Raw genomic sequence first — 18,183 nt, 5'->3', positions numbered from 1 at the left:
CTCAAATCACATAGAAAATAATAGGAAACCATATATGTCTTATTACTCTGTAATATTCTGAAAAACAGCTGATTTTTGTTTTAAAATGGAATTAAATGGTGTATGGTGAACTATCAATGTGGAGTCAATGAGTAAAAGAGATAAGTTACCTAAGTTGATTATAAAGAAAAAAATACTGAAACCTCAACATACAATAACAGGAAATGAGTAACTCTAAAAAAGAACACCTAATATACTTATAGATTCACCGTAAAAGTATATGCTCTAGATTTGACTGTTAGTAGGCACAATTATATAAGTGTGGAAACTAGTTCTTTTGAAAAAACTTAATTCCATTCTTAAAATGCAAAAAATTAGACTTGTGATTTCTTAACTCACTTAAGTTACTTAAATACGGCAATGGTGATATTACTGCAAGGCTTCTGATGTCCTCAGCCTAGTCCATCCATCATAGAATGGGGGTCCACAGGGGTTATCAATCACTGTCCGTCATTGATAGGTTTCCAGCTACTGATGTCCCTCGTCAAATAAATCCAGCAAGACGACTTTTCTGCTGCTTGACCCAATAATTGTACTGTTGTTTTCCTACATTGCCCTGTCATTCCTAGTGCAGAAAATAGTCACCACAATGACTGAGCAGGAAATCTTTTGCATCCAATTTCCACTGGAAAGTTTCATGTTAGCTAACCTTTGTCTCTACACTCTACAAGAAGTTCATCATATTTTGTACTCTTTCTTTCATTTGTCTCTCTTTAAAAAATTAAACTGTATGTATTAAGATGGAAGGTGAAATTAGCAATGTATATATTTTGATTCAGCTGACATATTGAAGTTTCTAGTATATATAATTCTAGAATAATGGGATAAGTTTCACATACCTTTTCGAAAAGATTCTTCACAACAGTGACTAACTTTTCATGCTTTATTCTTAGCAAACAAGGAAAGTCTAATAATTGACTACAACATGTTAGCGTCTGTGGAACAAGTGTTGGCATATTTCCTTCCTGAGGCACCTACTGAAATGCTGCAGAATTTTGATGAAGTAAGTGGGGAATTTGAAATCTGCTTAATGACAGGAAAGAATTTTGATATAAACTGAACAAGATGAATATACAAAGCTATATGTCCCTTGCTGCTGGTGAAATGTCAAATGAACAAGTCCTTTAACTCCTTCGAGTTGTGTTGAATTGAAATTGGTGTATTATATGCAGCTACAAAACATATATTCTTCAAAATATGGAAGCTATTAGCCAAGAATTGTCAGAGGAATAACATTTTGTTACAGACAAATGGATGTACTGTAAAATCTTGATCAACCTTTGATTTCATTACAATCCAATTTACTGTTCAGGGATATTGTTCTTTATTTGGAACATATGTGTCATTTTTTAGATTAGTAATATTAGAGTATTTTGAATGAGTAATTTTATGGAGGATGTCAAGAAAAAGATAAGTTATAACATGAAATCAGTCTTAATTATTAACGCCTTTGAATACCAACCCTGTTATTCTGAATTGTGGAAAGAGTTTATCTTATTTGGTTTGTTTGCAAACAAGATCTCTGACAGCTTTCAACTTTTGCCATCATTTTTGCTCACCCAGATTAAAGCTTTGTGTGAGCTTTTGTTGTCAATTTCTTTAAAAAATTAAATTCATTCAGAAATTACTTTATATTTCTTAATTACACTCCACTCCAGAGGACTAGGATTATACTGTTTTACCCTTCTCTGTGCTTCTGTAACATATATTTCCATCACAGTTTTCTTGGCAACTACTCATCATAGTGGCTTGAAATTTTAACACATTCCTCCTATAGGTATACAATATAATCTGATACATTTTTGGTAAAATTAGACAACAACTTCGTGTTTACCGAGGTCTTTGATATTTTTGACATATTTTGAAAGTTAAAATATTAGTTGCAGTTTTCTCTGCTACTACTTATCACAGCCACTTGAAATTTTAACAGATTCTTCCTGTTGGCATATAGTGGGATTCATTTCGGAAAAAATTGAAAATAACTTCCTGTTTACAGAGGACATGGTTTATTTTTTTACTTGATATTTTTGCAAGTTGAAATTTTTCTCACACTTTTCTCAGCAACTACTCATCACAACGGCTTGAACATTTTATACATTCTTCCTGTAGTAATGCCTTATGGTGGGATCAATTTTCAGAAAAATTTAACTACAACTTCCTGTTTACTTAGGACTTCATGTTCCTGATATTGTGATTGATAGCGGGGGTATCACTATTTAGCTATCACTCAAAGATTTCTTGTTAAACTTGATAGGAAAGATCAATGGAAGGTTTCTACAAACAATCCATTTTTGGTTGTGCTCGATTGAATAAGGTTATCTAACCTCTGATTAGCTGATATTCAACCTGTCTGAAACTACAGAGATTAATATTTTGGACTTGATAGTGTTGCTGATCTACCAATCATCCACCTTGTTGTGCTGCTCGGATGGCTTGGCAAACAGCTGAGGCCACTCAGTTGTTGACATTCATGTAAAAACATTTGGGGTTACATCCATTTCTCTTCTAATACACCATCAGTATTAAAAAAAAAATGCAAAAATGATGAGAAGAAAAAACTTACACACATCCACTTCTAATTTGTCTAGAGTCTTTTTTAAAGGCTTTTGATTGATAACTTCATAATGGGTTGATAGATTTATTTATTTTTTTCAACTTTGCACAAGTTCTATCTCAAAATAAAGGTAAACATGTTACATCCAAGATTGCATTTTACACTTACATGTATGAATGTAGTACTCTTCTTTTTTTCAATGTTTAGATTTATTGTCAACAAGGTAGTGGCTTATAATTTAATCAGAGATACATTTTTTTTCCATGATTTGCAGATCTTTTTTCTTACAGTTCTGATTCTTTATTATACTGTGTATTTAATTCTGGTCTTCTTACTTGTACCTTGTATCTCATCCTTGTTTGATGTTCATTGCACACCAAAGCATGTTGTATTCCAATTTTATATGTCTTTTTTTCTTGCATTTTTTTCCAACAGGCTGGAACAGAAGTAGTGCTGAGTATGTACCCAAATTATGATAAGATTGTGAAATCTATTCATGTCAGAATAGCTGAACTCCCTCTCATAGAAGAACTTAGATCTCTCAGGTAAGAACTCCTTTTCTGACATTTTTTGTTATGCCTTACTCTGTAACATGGAGCAGTAAAACAACAGGAAAGGAATTAAAGTGTCTGTTCTTCATTTGTAATAATTCTTGCAAAAGCCTTTTGCACCACCAAGAGAAAGGAAGTTCTCTTCCTGTAGATATTTTAATTTCCAAGTAACAATGTTAGAAGAATTTTTTTTTATCTCTCTCTCTTTTTTTTTAATTTTTAAAAAAATTATTGTAATCAAAACTGATGTGTAGTTCTGATTTAATTGGGGAGATAAATAATATAATCCTGAAATTAGTTGATGAAAGTTTTCTCAACTTGTTGCAAATATGTACATCTGACTAATTCTCAATGTATTACTTGTAAGAAATTATTAAAATTTTGTCACGACTTTCTTTGATAAGGCAACAGTTGGTTTTATAAATATTCTTTAACAGATGATTATGATATTAAACTTGACTAGTTGGAATGACATAGCTTGGGTTTACAGTTTAGTTGAGGTGAAAAACCTATTGAAACTATGGAACTTTGTATATTAGAAAAAAACCTTTTTATGATCAGAAGATTTAATTTTAGCAGTTAATACTGGGTACGTGCTGTAACAGGAAAAAAAATTAGGGGAGGGTTTGAAGGCTACATGTACTTTTAGTACAGTAAATATTACATAAGTACCATGACAAAGTTGTTGTTTTGCTCGCTTATATGAATGTTAATTATTTAATTTTGAATTATGACTTATTTCAGACAATTACATTTAAACCAACTTATCCGTACAAGTGGAGTAGTGACAAGTTCTACTGGTGTGATGCCTCAGCTCAATGTTATCAAATATGACTGTAATAAATGTAACTTTGTTCTCGGACCATTCTACCAATCACAGAGTCAGGAAATTAAACCTGGTTCCTGCCCTGAATGTCAGTCAACTGGTCCTTTTGAAATTAACATGGAACAAGTATGTTGGTTGTGTTAAGATATGGTACTCAGATGAGAATATACTGTACTTTAGACATGATTTACATTCACTTACACTACCTACATTTTATAACAACCTTTACAACATGACTTTTTGGTTTATTTGACAAATTTTGAAATCAGTTATGTTGGAAAAATTCTTTGCTTTGAACAATATATGAAAAGTGTTTTTTTTTTTTTTGTTTTTTTTTTTGAAATGTGGTATTATATTGACTGAATAATGTTCATTGGTTTGTAAATTGTTATTCCACTGGACTAGTTAGCTCACCTGACCAAAGGTCATGTGAGCAATTGCCATCGTTGGTGCCTGTTGTCATCGTTAACAATTTTTCAACTCTCCTCTGACACTTGACTAATTGGAACCGAACTTGGTATGAGTGTTTGTTGTGGCATTCTGCATAGAACTGATATAAGGATACATGATCTGTCGAAATACATGGTTGCCGTTTCTGAAAATAGAACGGGTCCGGCAGTAGTTTTTCACATATATCTCCAAAGCCGTTAGGGTTAGCTAAATTTTGGCATGGGTTAAATTGTTCAGCATGATAATAAAATTTTTGTTTTAATCTCTAAAGCCATGTAGGAGATATTGCCCTTTTTTGGAATTTTTTTTTTGTTTTTGCTAATTTTAATGATATTTCTTTTTAAAAAAAATCTCTTCTGGGTCTATTCGACCAATTGGAACCAAATTAAGTGTAAATGATCTTTAGGGTATCCTGCATAGAACTGATGTGGGGAATTTTGTTTCATTGAAAAATATGGCTGCAGTTACTAACAATAGAACATAGGTTTTAGAATATTATATCTCCAAAACCGTTCGGTTTAGCCAAATTCTTTCAATGACTGAAATGATCCTTATTATAAGGCCTACAAAAGTCATGGAGGGACCAAAGTTGTCAGACGACTCCTTGTAAGAGTTATTGCCCTTGAAAGGTTAAAAATTATTTTGTTTTGTTTTGTTTTTTTTTTCCAAATAGTTCTCAGCCAGTATCTTGAAAACTATGATAGATAGAAACTTTCAATTGCTAAATGATCCTTATGATAAGTCCAACAAAAGTCTTCTTGAGTCAAAATTGTTGGACAACTTCTTGTTAAATTTATTGCACTTGAAAGGCAAAATTTAACCAGGTGAGCAATTCAGGCTTCTTGGAGCCTCTTGTTGGTATGTACATGCAGTGATTATGACATTTAAAAGAGCATAACAATTTTATCTTCAGGATGGTATTCGAAAAAAAAAAAAAAAATCGAACTGTAATGCTATGTTATGGGCCAAGACATGCAGCTCTTCTTAATCTGTTGAGTTTATTGCTTTCACGTTTCACGAGTAAGGCTCTTCTCTATCCAAAGTTTTTGAATGCAGAGAAATATGTAATTGTCTGTGTGGTTTGAATATAGAACTTTACGTACATGTATGTCCTAATTGCTCATCTGGTGTTTTACAGACACTGTATAAAAACTACCAGAGAATAACAATACAAGAGAGCCCTGGTAAAGTACCTGCTGGAAGATTGCCTCGATCTAAAGATGCTATTCTTCTTGATGATTTAGTCGATATGTGTAAACCAGGAGATGAACTTGTGAGTATTTGCAGCCAGTTCAAACATTGATATGATTTATGCTTTGTTATGAGGGAGGATGAAGTAATTTGTATTGAACTACCCTATTTTCCTGACTCTAAGTCAATATTTTTTTTTTTTCAGCAAAGTGTCAGCCATGACTTATCATCCACTTCGTCTTATATAAGGACTTGTCAAGAAAAATGTTCATCTACAATGCATTTCATTAGATTTGTTAAGTGCACTTTTGATTGCTTTCATTCAAAATTTTGGGTAAACTGCAATCAACAAAAGCTGGCGATCAAACTCAAAGATTATTGTTCAGTGCCGTTATCCTTTATGAATGAATACAACAATGTTAATAAAAACTTTGAAACCTTTAAAATATATAAACAAACTCTAGAAGATACGTTAACAAAACTCTTTTTTATATTGGAAAGACATTATCGAGTGTTCTGGAGTTATCAGTCCTTTAACATCAAACTAATTTCTCAATAATTTCACACATGGGTGCCCACGCTTGTCATGTTTATGATTTCGTAAAACCTGATGATCTAAGGCTTTAGAGCAATTGACACACAATTCAATAAAAATTGTTGAACTTGCAAAGTACACTTTAACAAGAATACAAATTATTAATTTAACTCGGAAATACTATGCAAAGCAACATCACTGGAATAATATGCTGTTAAAAAACAAACCGCTCAACTCAGATCTCTGCTGACAACTACGATATAAATGCACACATCTGACCCTTGACTTATGTTGGAAATTCAACTGATGTTTTTTTTTTCGCTGATTTTGGTCAAAATTAGGCAATTTAACTTGTAGTCTGGTAAATACTAGTACACATAGTTAGAGTCACACATTTTAAATCCTCAGGTTAAATACATCTGTATGGATTTTCAAGTACTTCAATTAGAAGGGCTTTCCCAATCATGAATTATAAAAGTGACATGCATGATTCAATTTGTCAAAACAAACTTTTAATTGAGGTTATATTATCACCATAATATGGTGATAATATAACCTTAAAAAAAGGCACATGTTTGGCATATTTGTGTCTTATGCATTTTCTATAAGATGGAAGCACAATCTTAAAGCATAGTATAGAAATTCACACAATGCAATATCTGAAATGCATAAGATTGTTCTGTATTGGCAATTTTACCCAGGGTTTTGTTAATGAACTGTCATTGAGTTTTGGGGTTTTTGATCCTTCAGGAATACCTATGTCCGTCGGTCTATCACTTGAACTTCCTTACTATTTTTGATTATTACACAAAAATATAGTCCAAATGTAATTTCTTTTATATCATTCAATACTTCTTTTATAACCAGTAAACATATATGTTGCGATTATTCAGCTGAATAATATTCTATTATTTCTGCTAATAGAATTGAGATCTAGTATTCATATCACCTGAAGATATGAAGGACTCCTTTTTAGCTTTGATAGATATTTAGTTCTTGCAGTTATGTGTCAAGAAGCATATAATGTGGAAAGCATGTTCCATTAAACACACTTATCAGTCAAATTCTCCATCCTTTCATTAATAGTTTGTGATTGATAAACATGAAGTGAAAAGCAGTGATTTTAACCAAGTAGATTTGGCAGGAAAATTCAAATTGATAAATGTGTCAAGTTTTTGGAAATGTTGTGTTCATCAAGGAAATTATTTTCTTCAGCTGAAATTGGTTTTGAGTATAATTACATTGTAGGATAAATACTGTATTAATACAGTTTTTAAATGTAAATGTACATTAACATTGGAAAGTTAAAAAAAAATAGGAAAAAGGTGAAATGGAACAAAATTTGCAAATGTGTGCGAGGTTGGAGCTGTAGTATGGATTGACAGTCAGTTTTTTCCTATTAGGGGAAAAAAGCTGTTCTTGGTAATTTGTAACAATGCAAATGTATGATCACAGTTTTATTTTACATCAGGTAGTCCTTGAAATTTTGTTCATGCTACAATTTCTCAAGAATCAAAAAACTTTAGTACTAACAGCACTTTGATTATTTCAGGAACTGACTGGTGTATACCACAATAATTATGATGGATCACTGAACACACAAAATGGTTTCCCTGTATTTGCTACAGTTATACAGGCTAACTTTATTACGAAGAAAGATGACAAGCTGGCTGCTGCTAATCTGACAGATGAAGATATTAAAGCTGTTATTCAGCTGTCAAAGGATGAAAGAATTGGGGAAAGGGTGAGCAACATTTTACTGAGATGTATATTTATTTAAAGAAATAAATATACAATCAAAAGTCATTCCAATTTATCATACAAATTTATCATACACAACCTTCAAATTTAAATTCAGTCAACTATCTATTGCCAGTCGTAGAAAAGCAATTCAAAATCTTTGGTTTCCTGCCCTTTTAAGATAAACTTTATTGGAATTGCCATTATGTGATATTTTGATTTTGTAATTTTATGATTTAACTTTTGGTAGTTACGGGACTTAATTCATTAAAGAATGGGGTTGGGGATGATAACTCAAATATGCTTTCACATGTTTTCATAAAATTTTGTAAGTTGTATATATTGACTGACATAAGCTGTTTTTAACGTGTTAACAATTTCCAGTTACTTCTTTTAGGAGTTACAGGATTTTCATCGAATCAGCCTTCATGATAAACCAGTAGTCTGAAGCCCAAGGCTGGTTAAATGTTGGTGTAAAAATTCTACTTCTAGACTAGTGATGTCTCCGTAAATTTTTTCCAGAAATTTCACCAGATAGACTCATTGATTCTGAATTGTTTAATTTCCCATTTAAGGGCATGTCCTGTTTTTTTTTTATTATTGCATATTATACCCACACTTAAGGAGTGAGTAGAATATTGGAATCACCTTGTCTGCCCATCTGACTGAATTTAAGTTGCAATTATCTCTGCTCCCAATGGATGGATTGATTTAAAATTTGGTGCGGGGCTTCTCGTAGATGGGATATATGTTGTAAGCATTTTTGGTTGCTCTATGGTACCAACTTCCTGTGCAAGTTGGGGTATGCATAGCGCAACAAGGCGTGCAACCTCATGTTCAAATTATCTGAGATGTTGTTAACATATTTATAAAGCTTTGACTCCTTAATGAGATGACTGTATTTTGTAGATATTTGCTAGTATTGCCCCATCTATTTATGGTCATGAAGATATAAAAAGAGCAATTGCCCTTGCTATATTTGGTGGTGAACCTAAAAATCCTGGAGGAAAACACAAAGTTAGAGGAGATGTCAACATTTTGGTATGTGGAGACCCAGGTACAGCCAAATCCCAATTCCTCAAATATGTAGAAAAGACAGCTCCTAGAGTAGTATTCACAACAGGTCAGGGAGCTTCAGCTGTGGGTTTGACAGCATATGTTCAGAGAAATCCTGTGTCAAAGGAATGGACATTAGAAGCTGGTGCTTTGGTTTTGGCTGACAGAGGTCTCTGTCTTATTGATGAGTTTGATAAGGTAAAGACATCTTCAAACCTTGAGTTTGATACCAAGTAGTGCTTAGATTTATCAGTTGTGGTAAAATTTCAAATGTGTCTACAGGAGAAAACCTAATGATTTACAATAAGTACGAGTCAGATTAACCATATCTGTAAAGTGAAGAAGAAACATATTTGAATCTGTACTTGAAACTGAAAGGTGAAGAAAAAGGTTTAAGTTTTAGTTTTAGCTTTTGGTATGTGTCCGTTAATGACCACTTCTACGATATCAGCACATTATATCAATATACTGAAAACTAACCTAATTTAATTGAATCGCACATATTTCTAGATGAATGATGCTGACAGAACCAGTATACACGAAGCCATGGAACAACAGAGTATATCTATTTCTAAGGCTGGAATAGTTACCTCCCTTCAGGCACGATGCTGTGTTATAGCTGCAGCTAATCCCATTGGTGGAAGATATGATCCCTCACTTACATTTGCTGAAAATGTTAGTAATATTTAAGTAAACAATAGAGAATTATTATTAACAGGGATTTTGTGAAAAAGGGCTGTATTGGCCATCCAAACCAAAAAGAAGGAGCTAGGGCCACCATAGGTGCCCAGTAGGTTCAGGGCTGCACCTAGTAGGTTGCCTCCTGGAAGAAAAATATTCAAGCATTTGACAGGGGAAATTTATCACAAAAATGCATTTTATTTTTATTTTTATTTTTTTTTGTTTTGTTTTGTTCTGTACACATTTTATTTTTAACTTGATTTGTATTTTTAAAGTTATAAAATATTCAAATTGTGATAAATATTACACAGAAAATTTTTAACTTTTAACTTTTCTCTTATTATCAATTATACATAAAAAGCAATGCTCATAGAGTTGTTTAAGATTTAGGTCAAACATATTCTGTATAAAATGCTGCTCTATTTTTTTCTTGAATGGTAAGTCCTCATGTATTTCAGTATCAACTGGTTCCTGATCAACAACTTTATTATTGCACAAGTATTGAACAATATTTAGTGTGTGTATAGTTTCACAATAAACAATAATGTTAGAAACATTTGTTAACATTTGATTTGCTTTTTTGACTTATTTAGTTATTTCTAATGCACAATATTGACTTCTTATGCATAAATTAACCATTGGGCTGCCAAGAATTATCCCTGAGGTTATATAGTGAACTTCAATGAATAAAGTTGGTCTTCCTTTGATTAATGACAATCAACGAATGAACTTACTATCAAACTTACAATAGAATACCTATTCCCTAAATTGTATTGATATTAAAAAAAAATTAATATAATAACAGCGGAACTATAAATGAAAATAGTTAGACCTGTCTGACGAGTTTATGTAAAAGCCATCAAAAATATTTAACAACAGCTGTTTCTGCACCAACACCTTTATGGTTGGGTGACAAGAAATTGATACACTTTGAAGACAATCTCTATACAACCACAAAAGATTGGGGTCATTTAAAAATGTTATGGCACTGCCATTGTTGTTATTATTTAATTTTTTTTTATTTTAAAAAGATTTCTCTTGTATTTTTCAATCACATTTCAGATATCTCTATTGTTGTTTTTGTTCGGGAGTGGAAGGCAAATGTCCTTGATTGGCACCCTTAAAGCAGAACTTTTTTTTTTATTTTAATTGAATTTAAATTTTTGTGCAATGTTGTGTCCATGATGATTTTTAAGTCCGGAGGCTTGAGTGTGTCAAAATCTAATATTGTGTCTGCACTTGCCCCTAGTGACGCAAGTTCAACATGCTGCAGGACACAAAGTTCCTTATTGTTGTTATCAAAGGATAAGCAATTACATGTATCATTCTTCTTCTACAGGTTGACTTGACAGAACCTATCTTGTCCAGATTTGATGTTTTATGTGTTGTAAGAGATACTGTTGATCCAATTCAGGTATGAAAATTGCAACATGGTGGTTAAAATGAAATGTTTGGGCCATTGGGGAATAAAACCAGAAAGTGGCTAAAACCCTAATTTTCTGGTGTCCACACAACCAATAAAGGTGTTCAGATCTCTATGAACTTTTACTATAGTGTTCAAAAGGAAGGTTGGATTTAATATTGATAAATTAAAAGCTTGAATATGAACTCTGTGGAATTCGTTGAAGAATTGGATCTAATCGCTATTATTGTTAGCAACTTCTTGCACTTGCAATTTCAGTACTTTATATTCGCATATTATTTGCACAATTATATATTTATACTCCACGTTATGCTGCAGATATGTGCCTTGTTTACCGCCATAGCTTCATACGAGATAAAAATGTACCTTTGAAATATCTACACGTGTTGTACATGTGTTCTATATGTGTTTCTTGCTTGTATGAGAACAAGAAGTTTACATGAAATGATCGGTTAGCATTGAACATTACACAGTTTCCAATTCAGGCACAGGGGCTCTTTACAAGACTATATAGGTCATATACATAAGCAGTGCCCCGATATCTATGAATATTCATTGACAGTTGTTCAATATGGTTCTGTTAATAAGCCACCCAAAGATTGCTAAAATGTACTTTAAAAAAAAAATATCATACACGTCTGTGTTTTTTTGCTTGTATGAGAACGGGAAGTTTACATTAAAAGATGAAATGATCGGTTAGCTTTGAATTTATGTAGTGTAAAAGTTCCTTAATTCATTGATACCAATTTTTGTGGATTAGGGAAGAAACACAAATTCGTGGTTTTGATGGTTTAAGTCTACCCACGAAAACGATGAAAATTTGTACCCCCCGAACAATAGTACTTTTACAGTAAAACTTTCCAGTTTCCGATTTAAGCACAGGGGCTTGTTACAATTGACTATATAGGTCATATACATTATCAAAACCTCATATTTATTTATAGCCATTGCCATTTGCTGGTTCTGTGTAACCAGTTGTTTTGATGGGAAACATTTGGGTCTTCATGGTTACGAAAGAGTATGCAATCATATCAAGGGAACCAAGATTCTAGTGGAAGTCATCCAATTTTAGAGCGTATTGCATTTGTGCCATTTGGGGTGTTGAAAGTAAGCCAAAATCAATGGCAGCGAATATTTGACGATAAGCTACTTCGGAGACTTCGACTTCGGTCTTTGATATAAGTAACAAGTTCAGTAGCACTTGCGAAGTATATAGACACATGTAAGTTACTTACCACAGCCACTTGATACTTTGGCAGAAGCCTATATAGCATTGATTTTTTTTTGTCAGGATGAGAGACTGGCCAGATTTGTAACAGGAAGCCACATAAAGCACCACCCTAATGCAACAGATGCTCAAGCAGAAGAAAATTTGGTTAGTTTTGTTGTATTTTTTACAAAGGGGATGAGTTTTTCTGCCTTATTAATCTATGTTTTAAATTGATTCACCTGTATATATGCAAGGAGATCAGATGAAAGGTGAACAAATTATTTCTTTTTTTTGGTCAAGTTTTTGGTAAGTACATGTAGATATGAATGTACAGATCAAAGGCAAATATCAACAAATATTGACTTTTGTACAATAAGTAACAAATAATGTTATTTTCTGCTTTAAGCATGTGAAAGGAAGTGATGATAAGATATAGCCGTGGATGGGCATTTTGTAAATGTTACTTTCCAGCATTACTTGCTTATCTCATTTCAGAATGCATTAAATACCAGCTCCTCTGTTGAACCAATACCACAGGATTTGTTAAAAAAGTACATAATTTACTGTAAAGACAAAGTTCATCCAAAATTACATCAAATGGACCAGGACAAAGTGGCTAAGATGTACTCTGAACTGAGAAGAGAATCTATGGTATGTTTAAATACATGTATAAGTGTGAGTAAATCCAGGTTTCCAAGTTCCTAAGTCCACCTCTCCCTGGTAGGTTTTCTTCCTGTTAAATGAATAACCTTGGGTTTACAGATTACAAGTGTAAGTTTGCTTAGTACAACAACATATACAACATCTTCATTCTACTTCATGTTGTATGATATTTCCACTTAAATCATATGGTTATTTTTTGTACAATCTCTGAACCAAATCCAGTTCAGGTTCATGAACCAGTTAGAATCAGGTGATTGATAGTCTCTTATTTTATCGTGTAGTCCTAAGTTTCACAAAATTTTCTGACTAATAGGGTATGCACATAACCAATATCCACTGTATCAGTACTAGTGGCAGTCCTCAAAATTTGAAGTGAACCATTCCTGCATTTTCTAAATGGTTGATGGACTTTTTATTTTGTGACTTTAATCACTATTTATAAGAACCAGTTCCTAATTCACATAGATCAAACTTAGTTATTTACTAATTTTACCCCTGTTAACAAAGTCTCAGTCTGCTCCATATAATGACTCCTACTTGCTTCATTACTTACATGATTTCATGAAACTTTAAGCAGTATTAAATTGTATTGAAATGAATGTATTATCAGAAAGATTAGGTTACAGTCCAAGGCATCACACATGGTACTAATTCTATATAACATTTGTAAGGAAAAGTTCATATGACCCTGTTATTCTTATTCTAGGCAACAGGAAGTATACCAATTACAGTTAGACATATAGAATCAATGATCAGATTAGCTGAAGGTCATGCCAAGATGCATGTTAGAGATTATGTGAATGAAGATGATGTCAACATGGCCATGAGGATTATGTTAGAAAGCTTTATCAGTACACAGAAATTCAGCATTACTAGGACAATGAGAAAGGTTTGTAGTATTGCTTTTATAAATAGTACAATAATAAGGGGATAAAGTTTGTCTTCCTTTTATTAAATTAACATTTTCTGATGAAATGTCTTAGAGAGTTAAGTGGACATTTGGTATGATGATTAAAATTTTCTATCCAACATAGATTCAAATACCTGTGGAAAAGTTTAAACCATGTCATTAGTCCAATTCACTTCCTGGTCATTTAATCAAGGGAAGATCTGTTTCCAGAAGTTCACTGTTATACTCATTTTTAGTATCTAGGTATGTTATTATAGTCAGCTATGTTATCCCATGTCAATAAACCAAGAAATGAGAGGTTGATCTGTGTCATTCTTGAATGGTTATTGTAAATGAAGAAAAGCATGGGCTATCCCCTAAAGATAAAAATATAAAAGAAAGAAAGTATAGGATATTTAATTTATTTATTTAGCTTATATTGTCAAGTGGCATTTTAATTCAAAGTTATTTCCCCTTGACTGTGTCGTTTAAAGATGTTGAAATCTTTTTTTTTTCTTTTTTTTTTTCAGACTTTCAGCAGATATTTGACATATAAGAAAGACAACAATGAATTGTTACTGTTCATTCTGAAACAGCTTGCAATGGACCAGATGTCCTTCCAGAGAAATAGATTTGGTCTGGACCAGGAAACCATTGAAATCTCGGAAAAAGACCTGGCTGATAAGGTTAGAAATGTGCATTTGTCAAATTCATTTACTTGCAGCCTTGATTTATTTTTTATATTTCTTAGAAATTTTTCATAAGTAATCTTGAGTCTTCTATTTTGATTGGTATTTGAAATAATATACCCGCAGTCCCCACGCAATGTTCGTGTGGTAGACTGGAATCACTTTGTCTGTCAGTCCATCCACCAACATTATTTAGAATCTGTGACTTTATGTAGATGGGGCATACATTATAAGTGATTTTGATTGCTTTCGGATGTCAACTTTACTAGTGAGGGTTTACCTGGAAAAATGAAGTGTGCAACTTCATGTTTTAACTTAAATTTTATCTATTCTGGATGGATGGAAATTATAAAATTATGGTGCAATATCAAAATTTGGGTGCTATTTAGCTAGTCATCAATGTTTCCTTTTCTTTTACAGGCTAGACAGATAAATATCAGCAATTTGACTTCATTCTATGAAAGTGACATATTCAGGGCAAATAGATTCAATTTGGACAGGAAAAGGAAGGTGATCATCCAAACAGTATGAACTTAGGGAGAATTTGATCTGATAGTCTAGAAGTTGAGATGTTAGGAGAATTCAGTGGAAAGAAAACAAATTTTCAAGTTTTATATTCTGCCTCCTCAAGTGGTGCTGGTCTGAACATGCTGAAAGACAGTTAACTTGCATGATTTATCATCTGAAGTGCTACATCTTTATGTGTTCTTACAATTGCTGTGTTCAAAAAATGATTTAGTCGTCTGAAGCCATGATAATAGATTTTCTGTAGTTAGCCATCTTTTGTTTAGTCACGTTATCTTTGAAAGTTGTTACCACTGATGTGTTCTATATGAGTAAAGTTCTGTTTTCTTCAGCTTATGAAGTGCAGCTGTATTTATGTCTTCAATTTTGTTATTGACAATAGTATTGTGAAAGGGATATTCTGTTTCATAAAAATATAACACTATATAGGATGATAAATAATTTCTTATGACAGAATGGTTACTGTGTATGGTTTTGAAGTACACTTTTTGTAAATTTGATTTGATGCCAGTGCTATGATTATCATTGTTTAGGGTCAAGTTATTGGTGAAAAGTGAATGTAACAATCATACAAAATGATCAAACATTATGATATGAAGTTGTGTATTTTCTAGTGTATCATAATATTGAATTTTTACAAACTTGTAACATACATTATTGTTACAAACTTACAATGTTGTTTCAATATTTCTAAGAGAATGGAATTTTTATACTAAGCAGGAACTATGCAACATGGTTCTGTCTTCTGGGATTAGAATTTTTTTATGAATGGGGACCATTTTCTGTTACTTCTGACAACCAATTAATGACTTGTTAAATTTTTAAGGTGATGTAACTGTCTAGTAATAAAATATATATATCTGTAGTTTGTTTTATTGCCTTGTATTTGAGTTGTAGTGTCTCTTGTCATATTTTAGATGTAAATTACTGCTGATATTTTTGTCCCCTATTTCAAGGTATTTTTGTGAGTAAGAAATGCTGGTTATCCATCCATCACATTGTTTTACACTCTCATGTTTACAGGTCTATACATATTTAATTGATATCCAAGGTCTCTACCATGAATCAACCAACTATTATTATGACAGTTATTTGCTTTTGAATTAGAAGTTTTTTTAGAAGCTATCATGACCATGTACAGGGGGTTATTGACATGAATCAATGATGACTTGTTAATTTTATGAGAGTAATCTCCCTTGGAATTTGGAATTTTTTTCAAAATTTGTTATGTAGGCAAAATATTGGATGTTTTCCCAAGGGATTTTGATAGAACTTGTGTGCCAGGGTGCATTTCTTGCATTTTCAACTTTATATTTCACTTTGTTATATGAACATACATTTGTATTTATAAGCATTTCATTTAGACAATAAAATAAATTTAAGAATAATATTTCATTATTCTTAGAGCAGGTTAATACCTTTTACCCTGTTAGTGTATTGATATTTGACTTTCATCCTCAGGGAATGATCTGCTGATCAATTATATTGCAGTAGTGGACAGGTAATTTTGGAAGCATTCAGGTGTGGCAATTTAATTGTAGATGAGTTATTGGAGGTGTGTTTGGTTTTGGAGTTCTGATTGGTTTAGAGGTCTGAGCATTTTTTTCATTGTTACTGTCCTAGAGTTTTCCCGCTCATTTTTCTTTTTCTGCTTTAAATGGGGTTTATGTTCTTGAAGTAGTCAGACATATTGGTATATTGTACAAGTATATGGATATTGGATTGGGGATTCCTTAGATTGATTTTGGGAATATGATACATTAATATTACACTACTAGTATGTAGTTAGATGTATAGATGGGTAACCTGGTTCCATAGACAGGGTTGAACATTAATATACTAGTAGTATGTAGTTAGATGGGTAACCTGGTCCCATAGACAGGGTTGAACCTTAATATTATACTAGTAGTATGTAGTTAGATGGGTAACCTGGTTCCATACACAGGGTTGAACATTAATATACTAGTAGTATGTAGTTAGATGGGTAACCTGGTCCCATAGACAGGGTTGAACCTTAATATTATACTAGTAGTATGTAGTTAGATGGGTAACCTGGTTCCATAGACAGGGTTGAACCTTAATATTATACTAGTAGTATATAGTTAGATGTGTAGATGGGTAACCTGGTCCCATAGACAGGGTTGAACCTTAATATTATACTAGTAGTATGTAGTTAGATGTATAGATGGGTAACCTGGTCCCATAGACAAGGTTGAACCTTAATATTATACTAGTAGTATGTAGTTAGATGTATAGATGGGTAACCTGGTCCCATAGACAAGGTTGAACCTTAATATTATACTAGTAGTATGTAGTTAGATGTATAGATGGGTAACCTGGTCCCATAGACAAGGTTGAACCATTAAACATCCAATAACCATAGTGAACCTGATATCTTGGTATTTACACTTGTATCAAATGTTACTTGCAGAAATAAATATATCTGATGGGAGACTTGGAACTAAAGTGAACAAAAAATAACATTGTTTTCTATGTTTGCATAGTTTAAATCCTAATCCCAATCAGGTATGATTTTTATTACATGGTAGACCAAATTAAATGGGAGAATCTGATATTTTATTAAAGTTCAATGTTTAAACCTCTCTCAAAGTGGCCCTTATCTTCTTGGTGAAGTAATATATAATCGACATTGCCTTACTGTTTCTTACCATGGGAAGTTTTTTTTTCTACTGAACTCCACATTATTCAGGTAAAAACAAGAATATTTTGCGGAAATTGAGGAATCTGTCAGTGAAGATTGATGAGTCAACCACAGTGAACTGCTAAAGAATGACAAGTTCTAATATGAGTTAAACCAAAAATATTAATGAACTATTTCTCCCGTTTTCCTAAGAGACAATACACTATGAAGAAATTCACGATTAATCGACGTTTGGTCATAGTGTTGTCAGCTTTACTTTATTGATGTCATCAACGATTTACTTCTGCATTCACTTTTTAGCTCACCTGTCCAAATGCCATCACTTGGCGTCCGTTGTCTTTAAAAATGATACAAAACTTCTTCACAGAAACTACTTTACCAATTACAACCAAACTGGGGACGAATGTTCCTTGGAGTATCCTGCATGGAACGTGTGGGGATTTTGGATTCGTCGAAAAACATGGCCGCTGTTACTAAAAATAGAACATAAGGGCCAGTA

At 32.6% G+C, this 18,183-nt stretch overlaps 1 protein-coding gene across 1 annotated transcript in view; it reads left to right on the top strand.

The window, feature by feature from the left end:
* LOC148629772 (DNA replication licensing factor mcm2-like) overlaps window positions 1-16,410 on the top strand; it is a 43,792-nt gene extending 27,382 nt beyond the window's left edge. Inside the window, exons 6-18 of the mRNA XM_088556958.1 lie at window positions 933-1,042; window positions 3,029-3,138; window positions 3,889-4,096; window positions 5,559-5,693; window positions 7,699-7,890; window positions 8,796-9,140; window positions 9,453-9,617; window positions 10,963-11,037; window positions 12,338-12,421; window positions 12,752-12,907; window positions 13,626-13,808; window positions 14,339-14,494; window positions 14,918-16,410. Coding sequence (XP_088413084.1) covers window positions 933-1,042; window positions 3,029-3,138; window positions 3,889-4,096; window positions 5,559-5,693; window positions 7,699-7,890; window positions 8,796-9,140; window positions 9,453-9,617; window positions 10,963-11,037; window positions 12,338-12,421; window positions 12,752-12,907; window positions 13,626-13,808; window positions 14,339-14,494; window positions 14,918-15,028 — 2,030 coding nt within the window. The 3' untranslated portion in view covers window positions 15,029-16,410. The remainder of the gene's footprint in view (window positions 1-932; window positions 1,043-3,028; window positions 3,139-3,888; window positions 4,097-5,558; window positions 5,694-7,698; window positions 7,891-8,795; window positions 9,141-9,452; window positions 9,618-10,962; window positions 11,038-12,337; window positions 12,422-12,751; window positions 12,908-13,625; window positions 13,809-14,338; window positions 14,495-14,917) is intronic.
* The last annotated feature ends 1,773 nt before the right edge of the window (window positions 16,411-18,183 follow it).

Source organism: Perna viridis, chromosome 1 (genome assembly GCF_037379345.1).
Source record: "Perna viridis isolate PV_CMFRI_1.1 ecotype Kerala chromosome 1, ASM3737934v1, whole genome shotgun sequence".
Lineage (NCBI taxonomy): Eukaryota > Metazoa > Mollusca > Bivalvia > Mytilida > Mytilidae > Perna > Perna viridis.
Note: the sequence above shows the minus strand (reverse complement) of the source record. Positions and strands in the feature narration are given on the sequence as shown.